The following is a 17,585-nucleotide window of genomic DNA, read 5'->3' on the forward strand; positions in this document are numbered from 1 at the left end:
CATCCCTCCTTCGACTCTCAGGGACAAGGATGGGGATTCAGGTGGGGTGGAGAGAAGGGGGTTCGAATCCTGCCTTCCCTTTGCTGCACTTTGCAGGGCAAATCAGGGTGAGGCTCCCTGGGGAAACTGAGGCAGCCTCTGGAGGGCGAAGCCAGGAGGTCCTTTAATGCCCAATGCAGAGAGTCACTCTGAGGGTTAAAGGGAAGGAGTCCGAATTCCTAGAGTGGCATCAGCAGAGAAGATCACCTGACTTGGCCAATCTCTTCCGCCACCATTTGTGTGGGGGAGGGGGGGGGACGGAGAAGGCGGCGCTGGGAGAGTTTTTAGGGAACAGGTAAGCGATAAAAGCAGGTTTCCTTTGCAAAGCATCTCCTTTGTTTGGAGAGGGGGAGAGTCGAGGTGGTGGTGATGGGTGCATTTGGGTTGTTGCAAAAAGCCCTGCAGGATTCACCCCTTCCAAACCCCCCAGGGAAGCAAAAATATTAACTAAGCATCATAAACCGGTGGGGGTCTGGGTTGCAGAGCCTGCCTTTTTGCAACTTGCTCCCTAGCAGCTGCTCTTCTTCTTCCTCTCCTTGCCCGGAGCTTCCGCTGGGCTCTCCCGGGAATCTCTGCTGCACCCCCTTCTGCGCCTTCAGCTGCTGCCTTCAAACCTTCCAGCAAAATCTCCTCTCTTTGTGCTTTTTCCTCTGTCATCCTTCCCATCAACCTGCCTTTGCTGTGGGGCAGAATAGAATAGAATCTTTATTGGCCAAGTGTGATTGGACACGCAAGGAATTTGTCTCCGGTGCATATGCTCTCAGTGTACATAAAAGAAAAATACATTTGTCAAGAATCATAAGGTACAGCACTTAATGATTGTCATATAGGTCTAGTAAGCAATCAGGAAACAATCAATAGTAATAAAAACATAAAATGTAAAATCATAAAATAAAATAAAATGTCAGCACAGGCTATAGTCATACAGTCATAATTGGGAGGAGATGGGTAATAGGAATGATGAAAAAAGTAGTGCAGTAATTATATAATAAATATATAATAAATAGTTTGACATTATCGAGGGAATTATTTGTTTAACAGAGTGATGGCATTCGGGAAAAAACTGTTCTTATGTCTAGTTGTCTTGGTGTGCAGTGCTCTGTAGCGACGTTTAGAGGGTAAGAGTTGAAACAGTTTATGTCCAGGATGCGAGGGGTCAGTAAATATTTTCACAGCCCTTTTTTTGACCCGTGCAGTATACAGGTCCTCAATGGAAGGCAGGTTAGCAGCAATTGTTTTTTCTGCAGTTCTGATTATTCTCTGAAGTCTGTGTCGATCTTGTTGGGTTGCAGAACCAAACCACACAGTTATAGAGGTGCAGATGACAGACTCAGTGATTCCTCTGTAGAACTGTATCAGCAGCTCCTTGGGCAGTTTGAGCTTCCTGAGTTGGCGCAGAAAGAACATTCTTTGTTGTGCTTTTTTAATGACATTTTTGATATTAGGTGTCCAGGCGGGTCCTAAAAGGCTTCAGGTTTATTCCTTGCTGTTCTAGAAGAGGAAACTTGGATTTGGGGGTGGGGGAAGGAGTCTTCTCCTCTGTGCTGTGGCTCACCCACTACGCGATTCTGGCTTTTTACTCCTGGCAGCAAATCTTCTTTGCTGTGGCTTTTGGCACACTTGGGCAGCCTTTGCTGACACAGCATTTTTCATTGCTTGAAATCTGCATCTCCTCTTGGGGTCGCGGACCCCTGGGACAATCCGGTTGCTTTGTGATGGGTCACCAAGTCCCCAAAAGTCAGCCTTGGCTTTCTCAAATCAGCCACATACACTGAAAGGTTTCTGCCGTACTTTGTTGTCTTGTAGGCTAAAAATGTTGATTTCCAAGGGGGAACCACCATTGACTTGTCAGAGGCATCTCATTCCCTACTCCCCCTTGATTTTTTTTCTTTTTTTTCCCTTGCAAGCCCCATTTTTTGCTTCCTTCTCTCCTTCTACAGTTTCCAACCTCCAGTGGTGGAGGAAGAGATTGCCTGACATCACGATAGATCTCCCAGGTACAGAGATCAGTCCTCCTTTAGGGTTTCCGGATACAAGTTGGGAAATCCCTGTAGATCTGGGGGTGCAGCAGCCTTGAGAGGATGAGGTTTGGGAAGTGAAGCTACATCCACCCTCTTGGAGGTTGGCAAATGTGGTTCCCCTGGGGGAAATGGGTGCTTTGGAGGCTGTAGTTTCCAGCATTATTCCTCTCTGATGTCCCTCCTTTCCAGTGATGGGATTCGGCGGGTTTGCACCACTTCGGCAGAACCTGTTGTTAAAATGGTGCTTGTAAACAACCAGTTGTTAAATTATTTCAATCCCACCACCGGAACCGGTTGTTAAATTATTTGAATCACACTACTGGCCCCTACCCCCAAATACAAATCTGGAGTTGGCAACCACATCTCCTTCCCAACCAACAGCCACCCTGTCTTCTACTTTCCCTCTACCCACCCCGGCAGCCGCTGCCTAGGAAAACTGTGGCCCAATTGTGTGGTGTCAGCCACTGGACTAGGCTACGTGGATGGTAGGACACCTTCAAGGACTTCAGGGATGACACATAACATTTGCCTGTATCCCCCTCTGCATATGGCTGCTTTGGAAGATGGACATTTTATCCAGCTGAGGTCTATCTCCTCCACAGACCTTAGTCTCCTCAGATTCTACCACAAATTATCCAGTATTCCCAACCTGGTGACTACTCTAATCAGTCCTGCCCCAAGGTGCCCTCCCTCAAAGGTCAAAATAGGCCCAAAAAGGGTTCTACTCCTCTGTTGCTTTTCCTGAAGCCTTGGAATACTGTGATTGCCTAGCAGCAGCCACTGAGGGAATCCACTGCTTAAAGATGTAGTCACTGTTTTTGAGTTTTTTAACACACACATCCCCCCGCCAATTTTTATTTTAATTTTTCTGCAAACCTTCAGGTCCTGGTTTTCTGGTTTCTAGAAAAATCTTTCTTGCCTTTTTAAGGTCCAGTCTCTGGATTTAAGTATCCAAAGATTTGTCCGACTTTTCTATGATTTTTAAAAGAGAATTCTATGCTGCCTCTCTAAGGAACTTGTCTGAGGTGGCTTAAAAACCAAAGTGTAATAAAAACACAAAGATTCATAGTTCTTAATAAAAATACAGCATACCCCCCCTCAGAGCATTAAAGCAGAAATCCTTGAGCAGCTAACAATGAACAAACCAGACCAAAGCACACTATGCAGATCAACAACACCTTAATGGAAGGTGGCCTTCAAAAGCCGCATTTTTCTTGTCTGCACAGCTGGTGAAAAGTTATTAAAACAATCAGCGGGTTGGGGCCCTGTTAGGTTCACAATCCATTCTTCCTTTCTGTTCTCCACCTCATTCAATGCTCCAGCTGCTGTTTGCTGTCTGGAAAGAGAAGGGCAGGAAAAATGGGAACCGAAGGAGTCAATGCTGCTTTATGCTTTGAGAGCTTTTGCTGTTCTATTGAATCTGCTCTTTGTCCTTATTTGATGTTTAAATATCATTTATACCCTACTTCATAACCAAGTGGCTTTCCATGATAGAACAGAGATGATCTCCCCTTCTCCAATTTATATTCACAACAACGCTGTCAGGTATGTCAGCCTGAGAGTGTGGGACCGGCTTGCTTCTACGGCAGGGTGCGGATTCAAACCTGTCTCCCAGATAAGATCTGACATTGTAACCACTGTACTACTTGGTCCCTCCTGCTACCTACTGATTCATTTCAGTGTTTTTCTATTGTAGCAACCTAAAGCAGAAGTCCAGAAGACAAAAACCCTCCATTCTAATATGGTCTCTCATGAATCAGAGCTCTTTTTCAGACGTAGGAGCCATATTATAGATGCATGTTTGTGTGTTTATAAAATTTCAGGTCCAAAATCAGTTTTGCTTTGCAGGAGGTCACAGATCCAGCACTTACCTGTTCTGAAGAATCTGGAAGAGAAAGAAGGTGATCCGTTGGTACAAGCGGAAGCTCTTTGGAGGGGAAGGAAGGATGAGGGATGAGCTGGACTCAGCTGTCCCTGGATCAAGACAAGGCCTCAGTGCCCCCGAGGCTGGGAACAGAAAGGAGATGTGGGAAGGAGCCATGAAGAAGAGTCCGGGAGACAACGAGGTCCTCCCTTCAGATGTGCAACGCAAGCAGTTCAGGCACTTCCACTACCAGGTAGCCAAGGGCCCCCGAAAAGTTTGCAGCCAACTCCACCATCTTTGCCGCCAGTGGCTGAAGCCAGAAAGACACAGCAAGAGGGAGATGCTGGACCTGGTGATTCTGGAGCAATTCCTGGCCGTCCTGCCCCTGGAGATGGGGAACTGGGTCAAGGAATGTGGGCCGGAGTCCAGTTCACAGGCGGTGGCCCTGGCAGAAGGCTTCCTCTTGAGCCAGGACAAGATTCAGGACCATCAGGTGAGAGGCATTAATCTGTGAACTATGATGGGGAGGGGGAGGGGTCATGAAATACAGTGAAGGATCCCTTGAAATCACCATGGATTACCCCCACTTTTTTGAACCCATCCTAGCCTGTTTCCTCTTCCCTTTCTTATCAGCCTCCCCTTTCTCGCATCCCCACTTCTGTTTCAGGTGCAGGGAAGGATCACCCAGGAGGGTTACCACAATGTAGCTTTTCCAGGTAAGATCAAAAGGGGTGTTGCTTCCAATGCATTTCCTCCTTGAGAGTAGGTGGGCTGCAGTTTAGAAATTCCATCTGAGGAAGTCAAAACGTAGAATCAGTTTAAAATCGTTGCAAGGGAAATTGACAAATATAGTAAAGCAAACAAGGGCAAATTTTCCTCCAAACTGAAGTGATGATCAGTCATGTTTAAAATCGGGAAGATGGTGCATTGGGCCAATAAAAAGGATTACAAAATGATATGCTTTAAAGAGCTCTTATGCTGAAGAATTATTTAGAGTATTACTGTGTATTAGAATTTTATGTATAATGTTCTGAGGCCACTGTGGCAGGGGAGAACAGGATGAAAATGAAATAAGTAAATAGTAACTTCTGATACTTTTAACTCAAGGGGTTTTTGCTACCCAGATTTCAATAGGGAATGAGGGCCCAGGAATCACAAACCTCAAAACGATGGTGGTAGAAGGCAGCAGTAGATTAATTTGAAAACTGTGTCCTGTGCCAGGGTATGCGTGTTTTGTCAAAAAAAGACCTTGGTAATTTCTTTGTCAAAAAGTGGTCCTGTAAATACTCATATTTAGTAAGATGACATCACTCATCTCATCATTGTGAATATGATATTCTGTAATAAATAACAATTATTATGTATAAGACAAATACAATACTGGGGAAAGCAGCCAGCAACAGGAACACAAAGATATTAGAATAAAAACATAACAGTTGTACTAACAAATCTGATCACAAACTGTAGTGGTTCCTCAGAGCCTGTGCATAATTCTCTGTGGTAGGAGGAAGTACCCAATTTCAGTTTCCACTGAAAACTGATATTTATGCTAACTGGAGCTGGATCTAAGCCAGCCTCCTTTCTACAACAAGCTCAAGATACCATGTGCCCCCACGCCACCAAGAGTTCTGCACAATGCATGCAAGCCCGCTCGCGACACAAGCCGCGGTGAGCAGGCCAAGCAGAGGTCCCCGCGAGGAGAGCAATGCCCGCGATCGAGTCGCCCCTCTTCCCGCTTCCCACTCTCACGACAAGCCGCCGCTGGAGCCAGAAGCTCAACACGCTGCCCTCCTCGACTCCCTGGAGGTCGGCGGACAGTGTGGCCGGGCTTCCACCGCCAGCAGGCTTAATGCACGGGACAAGGCATGGGGCGGAGAAGGAGTCAGCGCCCTTCAAGGGCGTCGCACCGGGCCGCCGGAAGATGCTTCAACAACAACCTTTAAAGGGTTGTTGTTTAGGATACCTGACGCCGGGCCTCTCTGGGAGCGACAGGTCGGGTGTTGCTGCATTGCAGCAGCGCCGCTTGCATGTAACGGGCGCCTGGGGCGGCAAGCACCGCCCCCCAGGCCGCCGCTTTTTTGCCCGCGAAACGCCTAAGAATTACAAGAGGATTTCTCCAATCAGAAGGAAACCCAGCCTCTGGGTACTTTTACCGGTCAGAGCCATTTCCCATATAGTCCCAACTTTCATCAAGGACATTGTAATTGGTGTGAACTTTGATGACAAATAGCTAAACTGGCCTAAACCAGATAGTTCTTTGTCCAAAAAGGATTAAGTCGGTTGGGATGGCTCAATGTGGAATGGAACTAAATACCTGCATTGTAATGTAATCAAAAGAACCACAATGGTATAATGGTTAAGAGAGGGAGACTCCAATCTGGACAGCCAGGTTCGATTCCCCACTCCTCCACATGAAGCCTCCTGGGTGACCTTGGGCCAGTCACAGTTCTGTCAGAACACTCTCAGCCCACATAGAAGCCTTGGAAAACCGTACAGGGTCACCATGAGTCAACTGTGACTTGATAGCATTTTGGACTACCGACAACACTATTTTCATTTATGCTCTGCCTTTCTAACTGGGACTTGAGGCAGAATATATAGATGGTAAAAAAGAAACTTTGCGCAGTCAGTAAACAGATCAGATCAGAACCTCAGGCAACCAGCAGATTACAAGGTAGCAAAACAGTGTTCGATAGAATAAGAATAATGAGAATTGAACAGGGAAGATTCCTAGTAAGTCACAATAATCCCGTTGGGTTTTGATTGTAGAACAAATAGAAAATCCAGAAGAAGCCATGCAAATGCAATAAAGGTAATATGCCCCTGGGATTTGATATTTGAGTTTCTCTCATAGGTTCACAACTACCTGTTCTTTGCACTTCAGAGTTCTTCTTACTTACCTCTCTGAATTTTGTATTGCAGACCATTCTTTTGTTCAGAATAACCATATTAAGACTGGATTTGGTAGAAGTGTAGAAGAAAAAAATATTCTGAAATCAGGATACAAGGATAGTTGTGATCCTGAGCAAAGAGAGGAAGATTATCCCCATGGAACTGAACTAAATTCTATTTACCTTGTTATCCTTTCAGGTGGTGCCCAACATTCTTTGCCATCTCTTTGGGGCAGAGAGAAAGCAGATTCTGTGCAGCTTGATCAGGTAAGTTTGCCACTCTGGCTCTTGCCCCTGGGTGCCTCCCTAGGCCAGGTGAACCCGCCCCCTTCTCCTTTCCCTCAGCTGCTGTCTGTTCTGCTCATTGCATAGAAAATGAATGTGTCATGATGGTTGAGAATATTATATTCTATTAGGATTGGTGTTAGAAGAGGAAGTATTTGTTTGTTTCTCTTTTCAGGGCCTGGTGACCCTTGAGGAGGTGTGTGTCCATTTCTCTGAGGAGGAGTGGGCTCTGCTGGATCTGGACCAAAGAAAGCTTCACAAGGAAGTCTTGGAGGACAATTGGCAGAATGTGGCTTCTCTGGGTAAGGTTCTCCCTACCCTATCCTTGATTCACAGTAAATTAAAACTGACATGCTTCCCTCTAAACAGGACCCTAACTGTTATATGGGTGGCCCAGGCTAGCCTGATCTCTTCAGTTCTCAGAAGCTAAGGTGGGTCAGTCCAAGTTGGTACTTGTGTGGGAGTCCACTAAGGAATTCCAGGGACGCTCTGCAGGGCAAGGCAGTGGCAAACCACCTCTGTCCATCTTTGGCCTTGAAAACCATATGAACCTGATAGGGCTCTTAGCAGAATGTAGAAGGTCCAAAGCCAGGTAAGGGAGGAGGTTCCACATAATTAGTGGACTCTGTTAGTGTTAATGTGTAAGTTAAAATATTGGTTTGTAAGCAAAAAAGAACACGGTAAAGAAGGAAGTCCCACCCCTGATTTCCCTTTGAGGATTGAGCAAGCTCAGTGTTCTTCAGTGGAAACAAAATCTTGAGTGCAGGAAAAATAATTTGAAAGCAGAACAGGAGGAGGGTGGTCCTCCAAAGTTTATGGGATGTCCATGAGGCCTCATCTTTGGCCTTTATGAGAAACCTTGAAAATGAGCATTGTAAAGAATGACATTTGTATGGGGTCTTCAATATGCATATCACAAAGTTCAGAAGACATTTTCTTCCCCTGAGGACCTTATAGCCGTCCATGGGAATTGAGGAGGATCAACATGGGATGGAGGGGAAAGAAGAGAAGAATTGAGGTCCTTTTGTGGTCTTCATTCTGTTTACACCAGTGTATGCTTAGGCATAGCTCACAAATTCAGTCAAATGCAGAGGAAGAGCCCTGAAGAACAAACCAAGAAAAATGAGATTTTTGTTGGTGAAGTTTGGCTCTCTGACACAATAAGCATCACTGGCTGAATTCTGGTCTGCTGGGCTTATCTTGAATTGATTCGGGCTGGAGCTTTTTCCCTGCTCTGGTTGGAGGAGAAGGGGAGACAGGGCATGCAGTTCTGAGCTTTTTCCATGTTGAGTGGTTTAAAAAGTCTTAATTGCAGAATTCCAGAAAAAGTCTGAATACAGAATTCAGATGAAAATAATTTCCAGATTGTAGTAGGAGTTTTTGGTGTCTTTTCTTATCTTGAAAGGTTTGTGGGGTCTCTGAAGAAAGGCCCTTAGACAGTGATTGTTTCTTAGAGCTTTTTAGCTGTTTTCATACTGGGTTGTGGGATCTTTCTTGTCTTGGCTGAGGGCTGCAAAACAGTATCATGGTGCCTCTATCTAGGCTAGGACTATCCCTTCCCTGTTCTTTTTATATATATAATTTTTATTGATATTTAGAAGAAGAAGAAGAGTTTGGATTTATATCCCCCCTTTCTCTCCTGTAGGAGACTCAAAGGGGCTGACAATCTCCTTGCCCTTCCCCCCTCACAACAAACACCCTGTGAGGTAGGTGGGGCTGAGAGAGCTCCCAGAAGCTGTTACAAGCCCAAGGACCACCCAGCTGGCGTGTGTGGGAGTGCACAGGCTAATCTGAATTCCCCAGAAAAGCCTCCACAGCTCAAGTGTCAGAGCGGGGAATCAAACCCAGATCCTCCAGATTAAGAGCACCTGCTCTTAACCACTACGCCACTGCTGCTCCTATGTATTTACATACATTTTGCAGCTTTTTATTACATCCTTAATATAATTTTACCCCCTGTTTGGCCCTACCTCAACCCCCCCCCGCCCCCCGGTTCATTCTTTCAACTCTTCTTGTCCACTTACCCTCTGTAATTCCAACTTCAATCAACTAATCTGTAAATTCAGTCCAAATCGTCAGCATGTCCATTTGTTTATCCTGCCATATCTATCCCTTTGATCCTTCTGAATACAAGCAGAATCCCCCTCCTCTCCTTTTGGGTGTATCGTTCAGGAGTTTAAAATATTTGGTTTCTCCTTTTTGGACAATATTAGCAGCTGAGGTTCAGATCGCCTGGTTTAAAAATCTGAATATTTCTTAGAGTTGGATTGTCTAGAAGTAACCGGTCTATTTCTTTCTTTTATCAAAGGACTTCTGGTTCACAAATTTGACTCCATCTCCCCATTGGAAGAAGCTGGAGATCCACTTGAACAGGACCCAGAAGAAAGGAAGAGATCAGCAGGTATCTGCTTATTTGTGTAGAACTACAACATTTCCAAGGCTGAACTTTTATCACCAGGAGAACAGAGGGGTTTCTCCAAAGGCGACATCAAGGAAAGCTTTCTCAAATGTGAAAGAGAACTTAAAAAGGGGAACAAAACGTTGGCTTTTTTGTACGTAAGACCTCAAACTGGATCAGAAATCAAAACATTAATATAAAGTCCTAAATACTGCCTAAAGGTATTGTCTAAGGCTTTCATGGCTGGAATCACTAGGATGTTGTGGGTTTCTGGGATGTATGGCTGTGTTCCAGTAGTATTTTTTTCTGAGAAAATACTACTGTAGCACGACCATACAACCCAGAAGACCCACAGCATCCTATTGCCTAAAGAATCAAGTCATAAAAGCCAGAGGCGCAAGAAAAGTGTAAAATAGCCTATGAGCTGCCTCAAAAATCCCCTGAGAACATTCACTGGGTTACACAAAGACCATAAAACAGCTGAATAGGTGAACCTCAAAGGTAAAGCCTGGTTGGAAAGGTCTGTTTTGGCCTGTTTCAAACAGATAGGAAGGTAAACTTTAAGGGGATATATTCCTTAGATGAGTGGTCCCCACTGGAAATAGCCAGTCTCTACTCACCACTTTCTTCAGCTCTGCTGACAGGGCCAAAAGCTGTGCTCCAGACTCCCTCTACGGGAAATTCAATCAGACCTCCATTCGCATTCATGAAGAGATTGGCCAGATGACCTTCTAACCCAGACTCCCATTTCAAACTAGAGTCCTTAGGAAAAGGAGTAAAACCAAACCACTTGTCTTCAAAGAATACTGCCTCTGAACATGGAGGTTCCACGGGGCTACCTTGTCTCTCATAGAACAACCCTCCATGGAAGCATCAACAGTTGGTTGAAACAGGGCAAAATTTTTCTCCCCTTCAAGTTATTCCAATCTTGTTGTTTTCAAAAGCAGTTAATGGCCTTCATTACTTGATTTCGCTTTTGTTTGAAGGTCTTACCAGTCTTCTCTCTCTTTATTCCAGAGGATAATAGTCTACAGAACAAGTCCAAGAGAGAACCACAACACCTCCTATTTGATGAAAAACAGAAAAGTGCGGAAATAAAAGGGATGAGGGGGAATGAATGTTGTGCTTCTCAGGGTGCTGAATCCCAGATACTAGATACACCAGGAAAAATTAACATAAATGAGAAACCAGATAAGTGCTTTGAATGTGGAACAAGCTTTGTTTTGAAGGGGAAGGTCCCTGAGCATCTACTCAACAAAGGGGAGGCACATAAATGCCTGGCATGTGGAAAGAGCTTTGCTAAGACTTACATTCTTGCTGCTCATCAACAAATCCACATTGGTGAGAAAATGTACAGCTCCTTGGAGAGTGGAAAAAGCTTTGCTCAAAATTCAGCACTTAATAGCAATCAGCATATCGACACTCAAGAGAAAGCATATACATTTGCAGAGTGCAGAGAAAGCATTACTCACAATTCCAACCTTCTTACTCATCAACAAATCCAAAGTCAGGAGAAACCATATATAGGCTTGGAGTGTGCAATGAGCTGTGCTCAGAATTCAGAGCTTACTATCTATCAACAAATCGATGCTGCAGAGAAACCATACAAATTCTTGGAGTGCGAAAAAAACTTTGCTCAGTGGTCTGATCTTACTGGGGAGCAGTCATATCAATGCTTGGAGTATACTGAGGAGAAAAGATATAAATGTTTGGAGTGTGGCAAGAGCTTTACTCAAAGTTCACGTCTTACCCGACATCAACAAATCCATACTGGGGAGAAACCATATAAATGTTTGGAGTGTGGAAAGAGTTTTGCTCACAGTTCACGTCTTACCCGACATCAACAAATACATACTGGAGAGAAACCATATAAATGTTTGGATTGTGGAAAGAGCTTTGTTCAAAATTCAAATCTCACTATCCATCAACGAATCCACACTGGGGAGAAACCATATAAATGCTTGGAGTGTGGAATGAGTTTTACCCACCGTTCAACACTTACTGATCATCAACGAATCCACACTGGGGAGAAACCATATAAATGCTTGGTGTGTGGAAAAACCTTTGTTGTGAGCTCCCATCTTACTAAACATCAACGAATCCACACTGGGGAAAAACCATATAAATGCTTGGAGTGTGGAACGAGCTTTACTCACAGTTCAGCACTTACTAATCATGAACGAATCCACACTGCGGAAAAACCATATAAATGCTTGGAGTGTGAAAAAAGCTTTGCTGTGAGCTCCAATCTTACGAAACATCAACGAATCCACACTGGAGAGAAACCATATAAATGCTTGGAGTGTACAAAAAGCTTTGCTCAGAGTACACATCTTACTAACCATCAACGAATCCTCACACTGAGGGAGAAACCATATAAATGTTTTAGAGTGTGTGGAAAGAGCTTTACCCACAGTTCAGCACTTATTAAACATCAACGAGTCCACACTGGGGGAAAACCATATTAATGCTTTATGTGTTGAATGTGTTTTACCCACAGTTCAGCACTTATCAATCATCAGTTCAACACTTACTGATCATCAGTGATCCACACTGGGGAAAAACCATATAAATGTTTGGAGTGTAGAAATAGTTTGCCCACAGTTCAGCACTTACTAAACATCAACAAATCCACAATGGGGAGAGACCATATAAATGTTTGGTGTGTGCCAAGAGCTGTGGTCAGAGTTCACATCTTACCATCAAATCCACAATGGAAAGGAACTATAAACAATACATCTTACTCAACATCAAGAAATCCACAATGGGAAGAAACTATATAAATGCTTGGAGTATACAGGGAATAAAACATCTTTGCAGTGTGGAAAAGACTTTAATCAGAGTTCTTACTAAACTCTAATGAATCCATACTGGAAAAATAACATATAAATACTTGTGGTATGGAAAGAGCTTTACCCAAAGTTCAGTGCTTACTAATAACTAAGAAATCTACACTGAGGTGAAACCATAGAAATGCTTGGGAGTGTGGAAAGAGCTTTTCTCATAGCGGGCAGCCTGGCTGCTCATCAACAAATCCACACACTGGGGAGAAACCGATGATAGATGCTTAGAGTGTGGGAAAAGTTTTTCTGTGAGTTCAACACTTACTAAATTCTAAACTGATAACCATAGAAATGTTTACAGTGCAGTAAGAGCTTTGCTCAGAGTTCATATCTTACTAAACATCAACCTACACTAACATTATTAGAGGAAAAAACACATACATTTCTGTAGTGTAGAAAATGGAAGTTTACTTTTATGTATTATGCTGCAGTGGTTTAAAATGATATTTTGATAATTCACATATTGTGTGGTGACTAAAAAAATAATAGCTAGTCTTTGTTTCTCCCAAAGTGCAGATGCATTGTGTTTTTTGTTAATATATTTGATTATTAGTACAGGTTGCAGTGGTAGTTAAACTAAGCAAGGGAAAGTAAGGATCCCTCTGAATTCAAAAAAATATTCATTTAAATATAGTATAGTTTTTTAAATTCGTATATTATTTCCTCTGATATTCATTTGTAATTTTTTTGTTTTTGCTTTCTGTAATTCCTGTTTTGGTGTTTTCTGTGAATTCTTGGTACATTTTATAAATGAGAAAATAATTAAAAAGTCTTACTGTCCATTAAACAATTCATAGTGGTTATGGAAGGGCTGTCAAGTTACAGCTGGCAATCCCCATAGGATTTTGACAGCAAGAGACACTCCGTAGTGGTTTGATATTGCCTGCCTGCACATCGCAGCCCTACTACATTTTTGGGAAATCTCCCATCCAAATATTAGCTCAATGGAGCGTACCCTGTTTAGCTTTCAAGATCCGTCAAGCTCGGACTAGACTGGGCTACCCAGGTCAGGGCCAAAGAATTCAGACCAGAGGAACTCATTAAATGCCCTTCCGTTAGTATTAATCTTTGGTTCTGCAGAACTTGGCTCTCTGCAGGGGAGGAACCTTGCTTCCCATCACACAAATCAGAAAAAAGTGAAGCCTTAGAAATGTGCCCTCAAAGGCTGGAGTCTGTGATCCTTGTTCAGTAAACAGACTCTAGTGTTGGTCATAGAAGTCTTCGTTAGTGATTAGCAAGCATGAACCAAACTTTTCCCAAGCCAGTTCTGAAGAGTGCAGGGAATTGTCAAAAGCCATTCAGCAATTCCTCACATCACCGCTCCCAGCTCCTATCTGGTGAGATCTTCTAACCCTCAGTTTAGTTGGGTCTATGAGAGAGATCGCCTTTATCACGTTGCCTAGCAAAAGGAATCTCGGAATGCTGTAACTATAGCTCTAGCCACGCATACTGGTTAGCCTTAAGTTTGCCAGCCTCATGGCAGGAAATTTGTCCGAATTAAGTAAAGAGCAGTGATTAAAGACATATGCAAAGGCACAAGCACATCACTGTCACAGGAAACAATATATGAAACTCAGGACTCTGATATTCTGCCCTCTCTGACATTCAGGCCAGAATTAAACAGCTGTTGAATTGATTCCGTTTAAGATATTTGCAATTCTTAGATCTTCTGGTGTTTGGAATCGCTGGCCAAATGATTCTCTCTTGGTATGTTTTCCCCACTTCTTTGACTCCCTGGACAGTCCTTCTATTGGTCTTATGGCCATGAATTTAATTGACTTTACAAAAGGATTAGTGGAATTCAAGAAAATTCAAGACCCTTGTGGCTAATAGACTTTGATGGGCCCAGTAAAACCTCCATGTTCAGAGGCAGTAACACTCTGAATACCAGTGAGAGTTGCAGTGCCAAACATGACAGGAATCAGGACAGCTGGTCTGCCAGTTTTTGCTCCTAATGCAGCCACACATCCCAAAAACCCCACAACAGCCAACAGTTTGAGTTTTTGAGAGAGACACAATATTTATTTACTCCTGCACAGCTGAGGAATCTGAAGCATTAGCACATACGGAAAGAATATCACAACCAAATGACACATGAGGCCCAGGGCATTTGTCCCCAGGTGGTCCTGTGGAAGCTCTGCCTCTGCCCAGCAGGAATGTTACTTCCCACTCATAAATGTTACTTTCACATCCAAGCTGTGGGATGATCAAATAATCATCTTGCATGAAAGTAATCTATGCTCTGCTGACAATTAAAAAAAAATGTTGTTCCCAGAGTTTTGGGTGTTCTGGAGGAACTTCTGTGCTTTTTAAATCTTCTTTGCATCAGAATCCACTCTAACAGAAGGACCTTAACTCTGTAGTAGATCATTTGCTTTGCACCACACAAGAGGGTCACCATAGCTTCTGGATCATGGTGACATTTTGGTTGTCCAGCTGTGATGCAGATGCTATGCTTCAGGGAGATGACCACAATCTCACCCTGGATTGTTTTCCAGACACACAGGATGAAAGTGTGAAACATAATTGGTCTAACTGATTGTGGTGGGTTTTCCAGGCTGTGTGGTTGTGGTCTGGTAGATCTTGTTCCTAACGTTTCGCCTGCATCTGTGTTGAATCTGGCAGTGAAAGCCTTTGACAATAATTGATTTAACATCAACTGGTAGAAGGGAGAGTGGCTGTCAAGACAAGAGTTTCCCTCCTCTAGATAAGGGTTCTGATCCTTGGGATTTGCTTTGCAGGTGTGGATTATTCTATGTTTGATCATTCACTGTCATCTCCTCAAGGTCAGGAGCTGAACTTATTAGTGTCCTGTTAGGGGAAGGCTGTTGCTGGGGTTGCCATTGGTTGAGGAGGTCACCTGGCTGGGACTAGTAACTATGGTTCAGGGCTTGAGAGGATCATGGCAAATACATGTTTTAAATAAAATAAATAACAGTGGGAGTGGGTGGTCTGGGGCTATCAAGAGGGGCATAACTCACAAAGCCCTAGATGTCATAATCCAGCTGTACACCGCATTGGCTGCACCAAACCTGGAGACTTGTGTGAGGACCTGGAGGTCTCACTTATAAAGTAACGTGGACAGAATAGAATGGATGTAGAGGAGAATGACGAGGAGGATCTGCGGCCTAGGAGATTAAGTCCTACGAGGAAAGTTGGGGGAATTGGGAATATCTTAGGTCACTAACATCTTGAGACCCACTGTTTGGGAGGGTTTTAATGTGTATTTTAATGGACACCTATACTTTTGTACTATACGCTGTATTTTAAAGGATTTTATTTTATAGTTAATATCTAATTTATATTTTGTATTTATGTGTTTCTATTGTTTTTTTTGCTGTGCACCGCCCAGAGCCCTTTGGGGGAGGGGTGGTATATAAATTTAACAATAAATAAAAATAATGTAATGCTAACAAAATCATTTTTTAAACAATATCTCAGTGTTAAAGAGGAACAGTTGAAGCAGGTGTTGGAACAGTCTAAATGTTATATGATTTAGCCTTGCATCCTCTTATAAGTATGTCCTTCTCACACTCTCAAACCCACAAGCTCCTGAGATGGATTCTTCAGTCAAGGGCAGGGTTGAAAACAGAGAACCTTGAAAGGATCTTTCCGGTCATCTATTCCAGCCCCTGGCCAGTGAAGAAGCTTATGGGGCATTCTGAGAGGAGATTCCAACCAGACTTGAACTGGCACAGATGTGCTGAGGTTCCTCAGGACTGCCACGTTAGCCTTTCAGTCTTACCCTTAGAACAGCACTGTTATGGCAGGAAGGGGAAAATGGCTTCCTTCCTTGCTGGGAAACTCCCTTAGACCAAGGTTTTAGGGAAAGCTAGCCAGCTGCTACCACTCAGTATTTCCTGAGAACACAGACCAGGGACTCATAAGCTCTCCAGCCTGGGATCCACCCATCAGTTTCGTCAGCATGGCCAATTGGCCATGCTGGTAGGGGCTGATGGGAATTGTAGTTCCTGAACATCTGGAGAGCCGCAGGTTCCCTACCCCTGATCTAGACTGACCTGCTGAGACTGACCTGCTGAGTCTTCCAGTGCAGCACTAAAGTGCAGCACTGAAGAAATAACAACATAATTTATAAGCAACCTTTAGTTTAGCAGATGGGGAAGAGATGAAGAAGAGGAGTTTGGATTTCTACCCCACCTTTCTCTCCTGTAACGAGACTCAAGGTGGCTTACAAGCTCCTTTCCTTTCCTCTCCACACAACAGGCACCTTGTGAGATAGTTGGGGCTGAGAGAGTTCTGAAAGAACTGTTACTAGCCCAAAGTCACCCAGTAGCACAGGCATAGCGAGGGGAAATGGCGCCGGGGGCAACAACTGCTCTGGGCACCCCACCACTCCCCTGGCCCCACCACCCCGCACCCCACTTACCTTAGCCAGTGGCAGCGGTCCCAGGTAGCCTGGCAGGACCTGGCAGGGCTGGCCCAAATGGCACCCAGTGGTGGCCCCACCAGGCTGCTCCTCCAGCTGGCAGAGCCCTCGCAGGGCACCCCTTGGCCCTGCTGAAGGAGCAGCCTGGCAGGGTGGAGCCGAGGGGGGAAGGAGGAGGGGTGTGTTCCGCCCCCACGTGACCGAATGGCGGCCTCCTGGGGCATTTGTCCCCAGGTGGCCCTCTGGAAGCTCTGCCTCTGCCCAGCAGGAATGTAGGAGTGCGGAAACACATCTGGTTCACCAGATAAGCCTCTGTCACTCAGGTAGAGGAGTGGGGAAAAAAGGACAAAACAAAATACAGGGAGCTCTCACAGCCACAACGACACAGAGCTGTTCAAATGAAGAGCAGCGCACTTGCACTGCTGGGCTACTGTTTGGGGCCTCAGTGCTCTCTGCACATGATTTAGGTCAGCATCTGCTTGGCTAGAACTTCCATCCCTCTACTAAGAGTGCTCACCTCATGTCTGACATCCTCAGCCTCTAGCCAACAGAATCCTCAGTCATGGCGCTCTCTCTGGAATGGAAAATCAGCAGGTGTGCCAGCCCGTCTCTGGGGGCTAGGTAGGAATGGTGGGCACTTCCATAAGGGGTTCTCAACCAGTCCAGCCCCACATATTCCTCAGGAGAGAGATCTGGGGGATAGTCACCCCCCTCTGGAATTATGATCAGGATTTCCTCTCCTCCACAAGTTCACCTGTATTCGATTCAGTTCTCTTCCTGGCACTCTTGTTGCTGGCGGTGTCACCTCCATTTGAGACTTTGTCTGACATGGCTGCAGGACGGGATTCCATGGGGTA

At 44.5% G+C, this 17,585-nt stretch overlaps 3 protein-coding genes across 4 annotated transcripts in view; 2 read left to right on the forward strand and 1 right to left on the reverse strand.

Moving 5' to 3' along the window:
* The window catches only part of TAP2 (transporter 2, ATP binding cassette subfamily B member), a 1,062,867-nt gene that overhangs the window by 820,783 nt on the left and 224,499 nt on the right, over nucleotides 1-17,585 (forward strand). The gene's annotated exons all lie outside the window — the stretch shown is intronic.
* Nucleotides 1-17,585, reverse strand: part of LOC125428531 (zinc finger protein 708-like) — a 1,111,878-nt gene that overhangs the window by 652,053 nt on the left and 442,240 nt on the right. The window lies entirely within an intron of this gene.
* LOC125428618 (zinc finger protein 883-like) lies at nucleotides 316-12,699 on the forward strand. 2 transcript variants are annotated; one of them, XM_048489050.1, is made up of 8 exons: nucleotides 316-334; nucleotides 1,980-2,036; nucleotides 3,909-4,417; nucleotides 4,592-4,640; nucleotides 7,015-7,082; nucleotides 7,276-7,402; nucleotides 9,406-9,501; nucleotides 10,516-12,699. In XM_048489050.1, the coding sequence occupies exons 3-8, from the start codon at nucleotides 4,007-4,009 to the stop codon at nucleotides 11,964-11,966; spliced, it is 2,202 nt and encodes a 733-aa protein (XP_048345007.1). In that variant the 5' UTR covers nucleotides 316-334; nucleotides 1,980-2,036; nucleotides 3,909-4,006; the 3' UTR covers nucleotides 11,967-12,699. The 2 variants fall into 2 exon arrangements, with proteins under 2 accessions (XP_048345007.1, XP_048345008.1); XM_048489051.1 differs by having other exon boundaries at nucleotides 9,409-9,501.

Source organism: Sphaerodactylus townsendi, linkage group LG03 (genome assembly GCF_021028975.2).
Source record: "Sphaerodactylus townsendi isolate TG3544 linkage group LG03, MPM_Stown_v2.3, whole genome shotgun sequence".
NCBI classification, from domain to species: Eukaryota; Metazoa; Chordata; class Lepidosauria; order Squamata; family Sphaerodactylidae; genus Sphaerodactylus; species Sphaerodactylus townsendi.

Bases quoted from the DNA above. Each gene is read 5' to 3' on its own strand.
- LOC125428618 (XM_048489050.1), top strand. From the start codon at position 4,007: ATGAGGGATGAGCTGGACTCAGCTGTCCCTGGATCAAGACAAGGCCTC. The intron at 7,403-9,405 runs GTAAGGTTCTCC...TTTCTTTTATCA, and splicing joins GCAGAATGTGGCTTCTCTGG to AAGGACTTCTGGTTCACAAA. The intron at 9,502-10,515 runs GTATCTGCTTAT...TCTTTATTCCAG, and splicing joins AGAAAGGAAGAGATCAGCAG to AGGATAATAGTCTACAGAAC.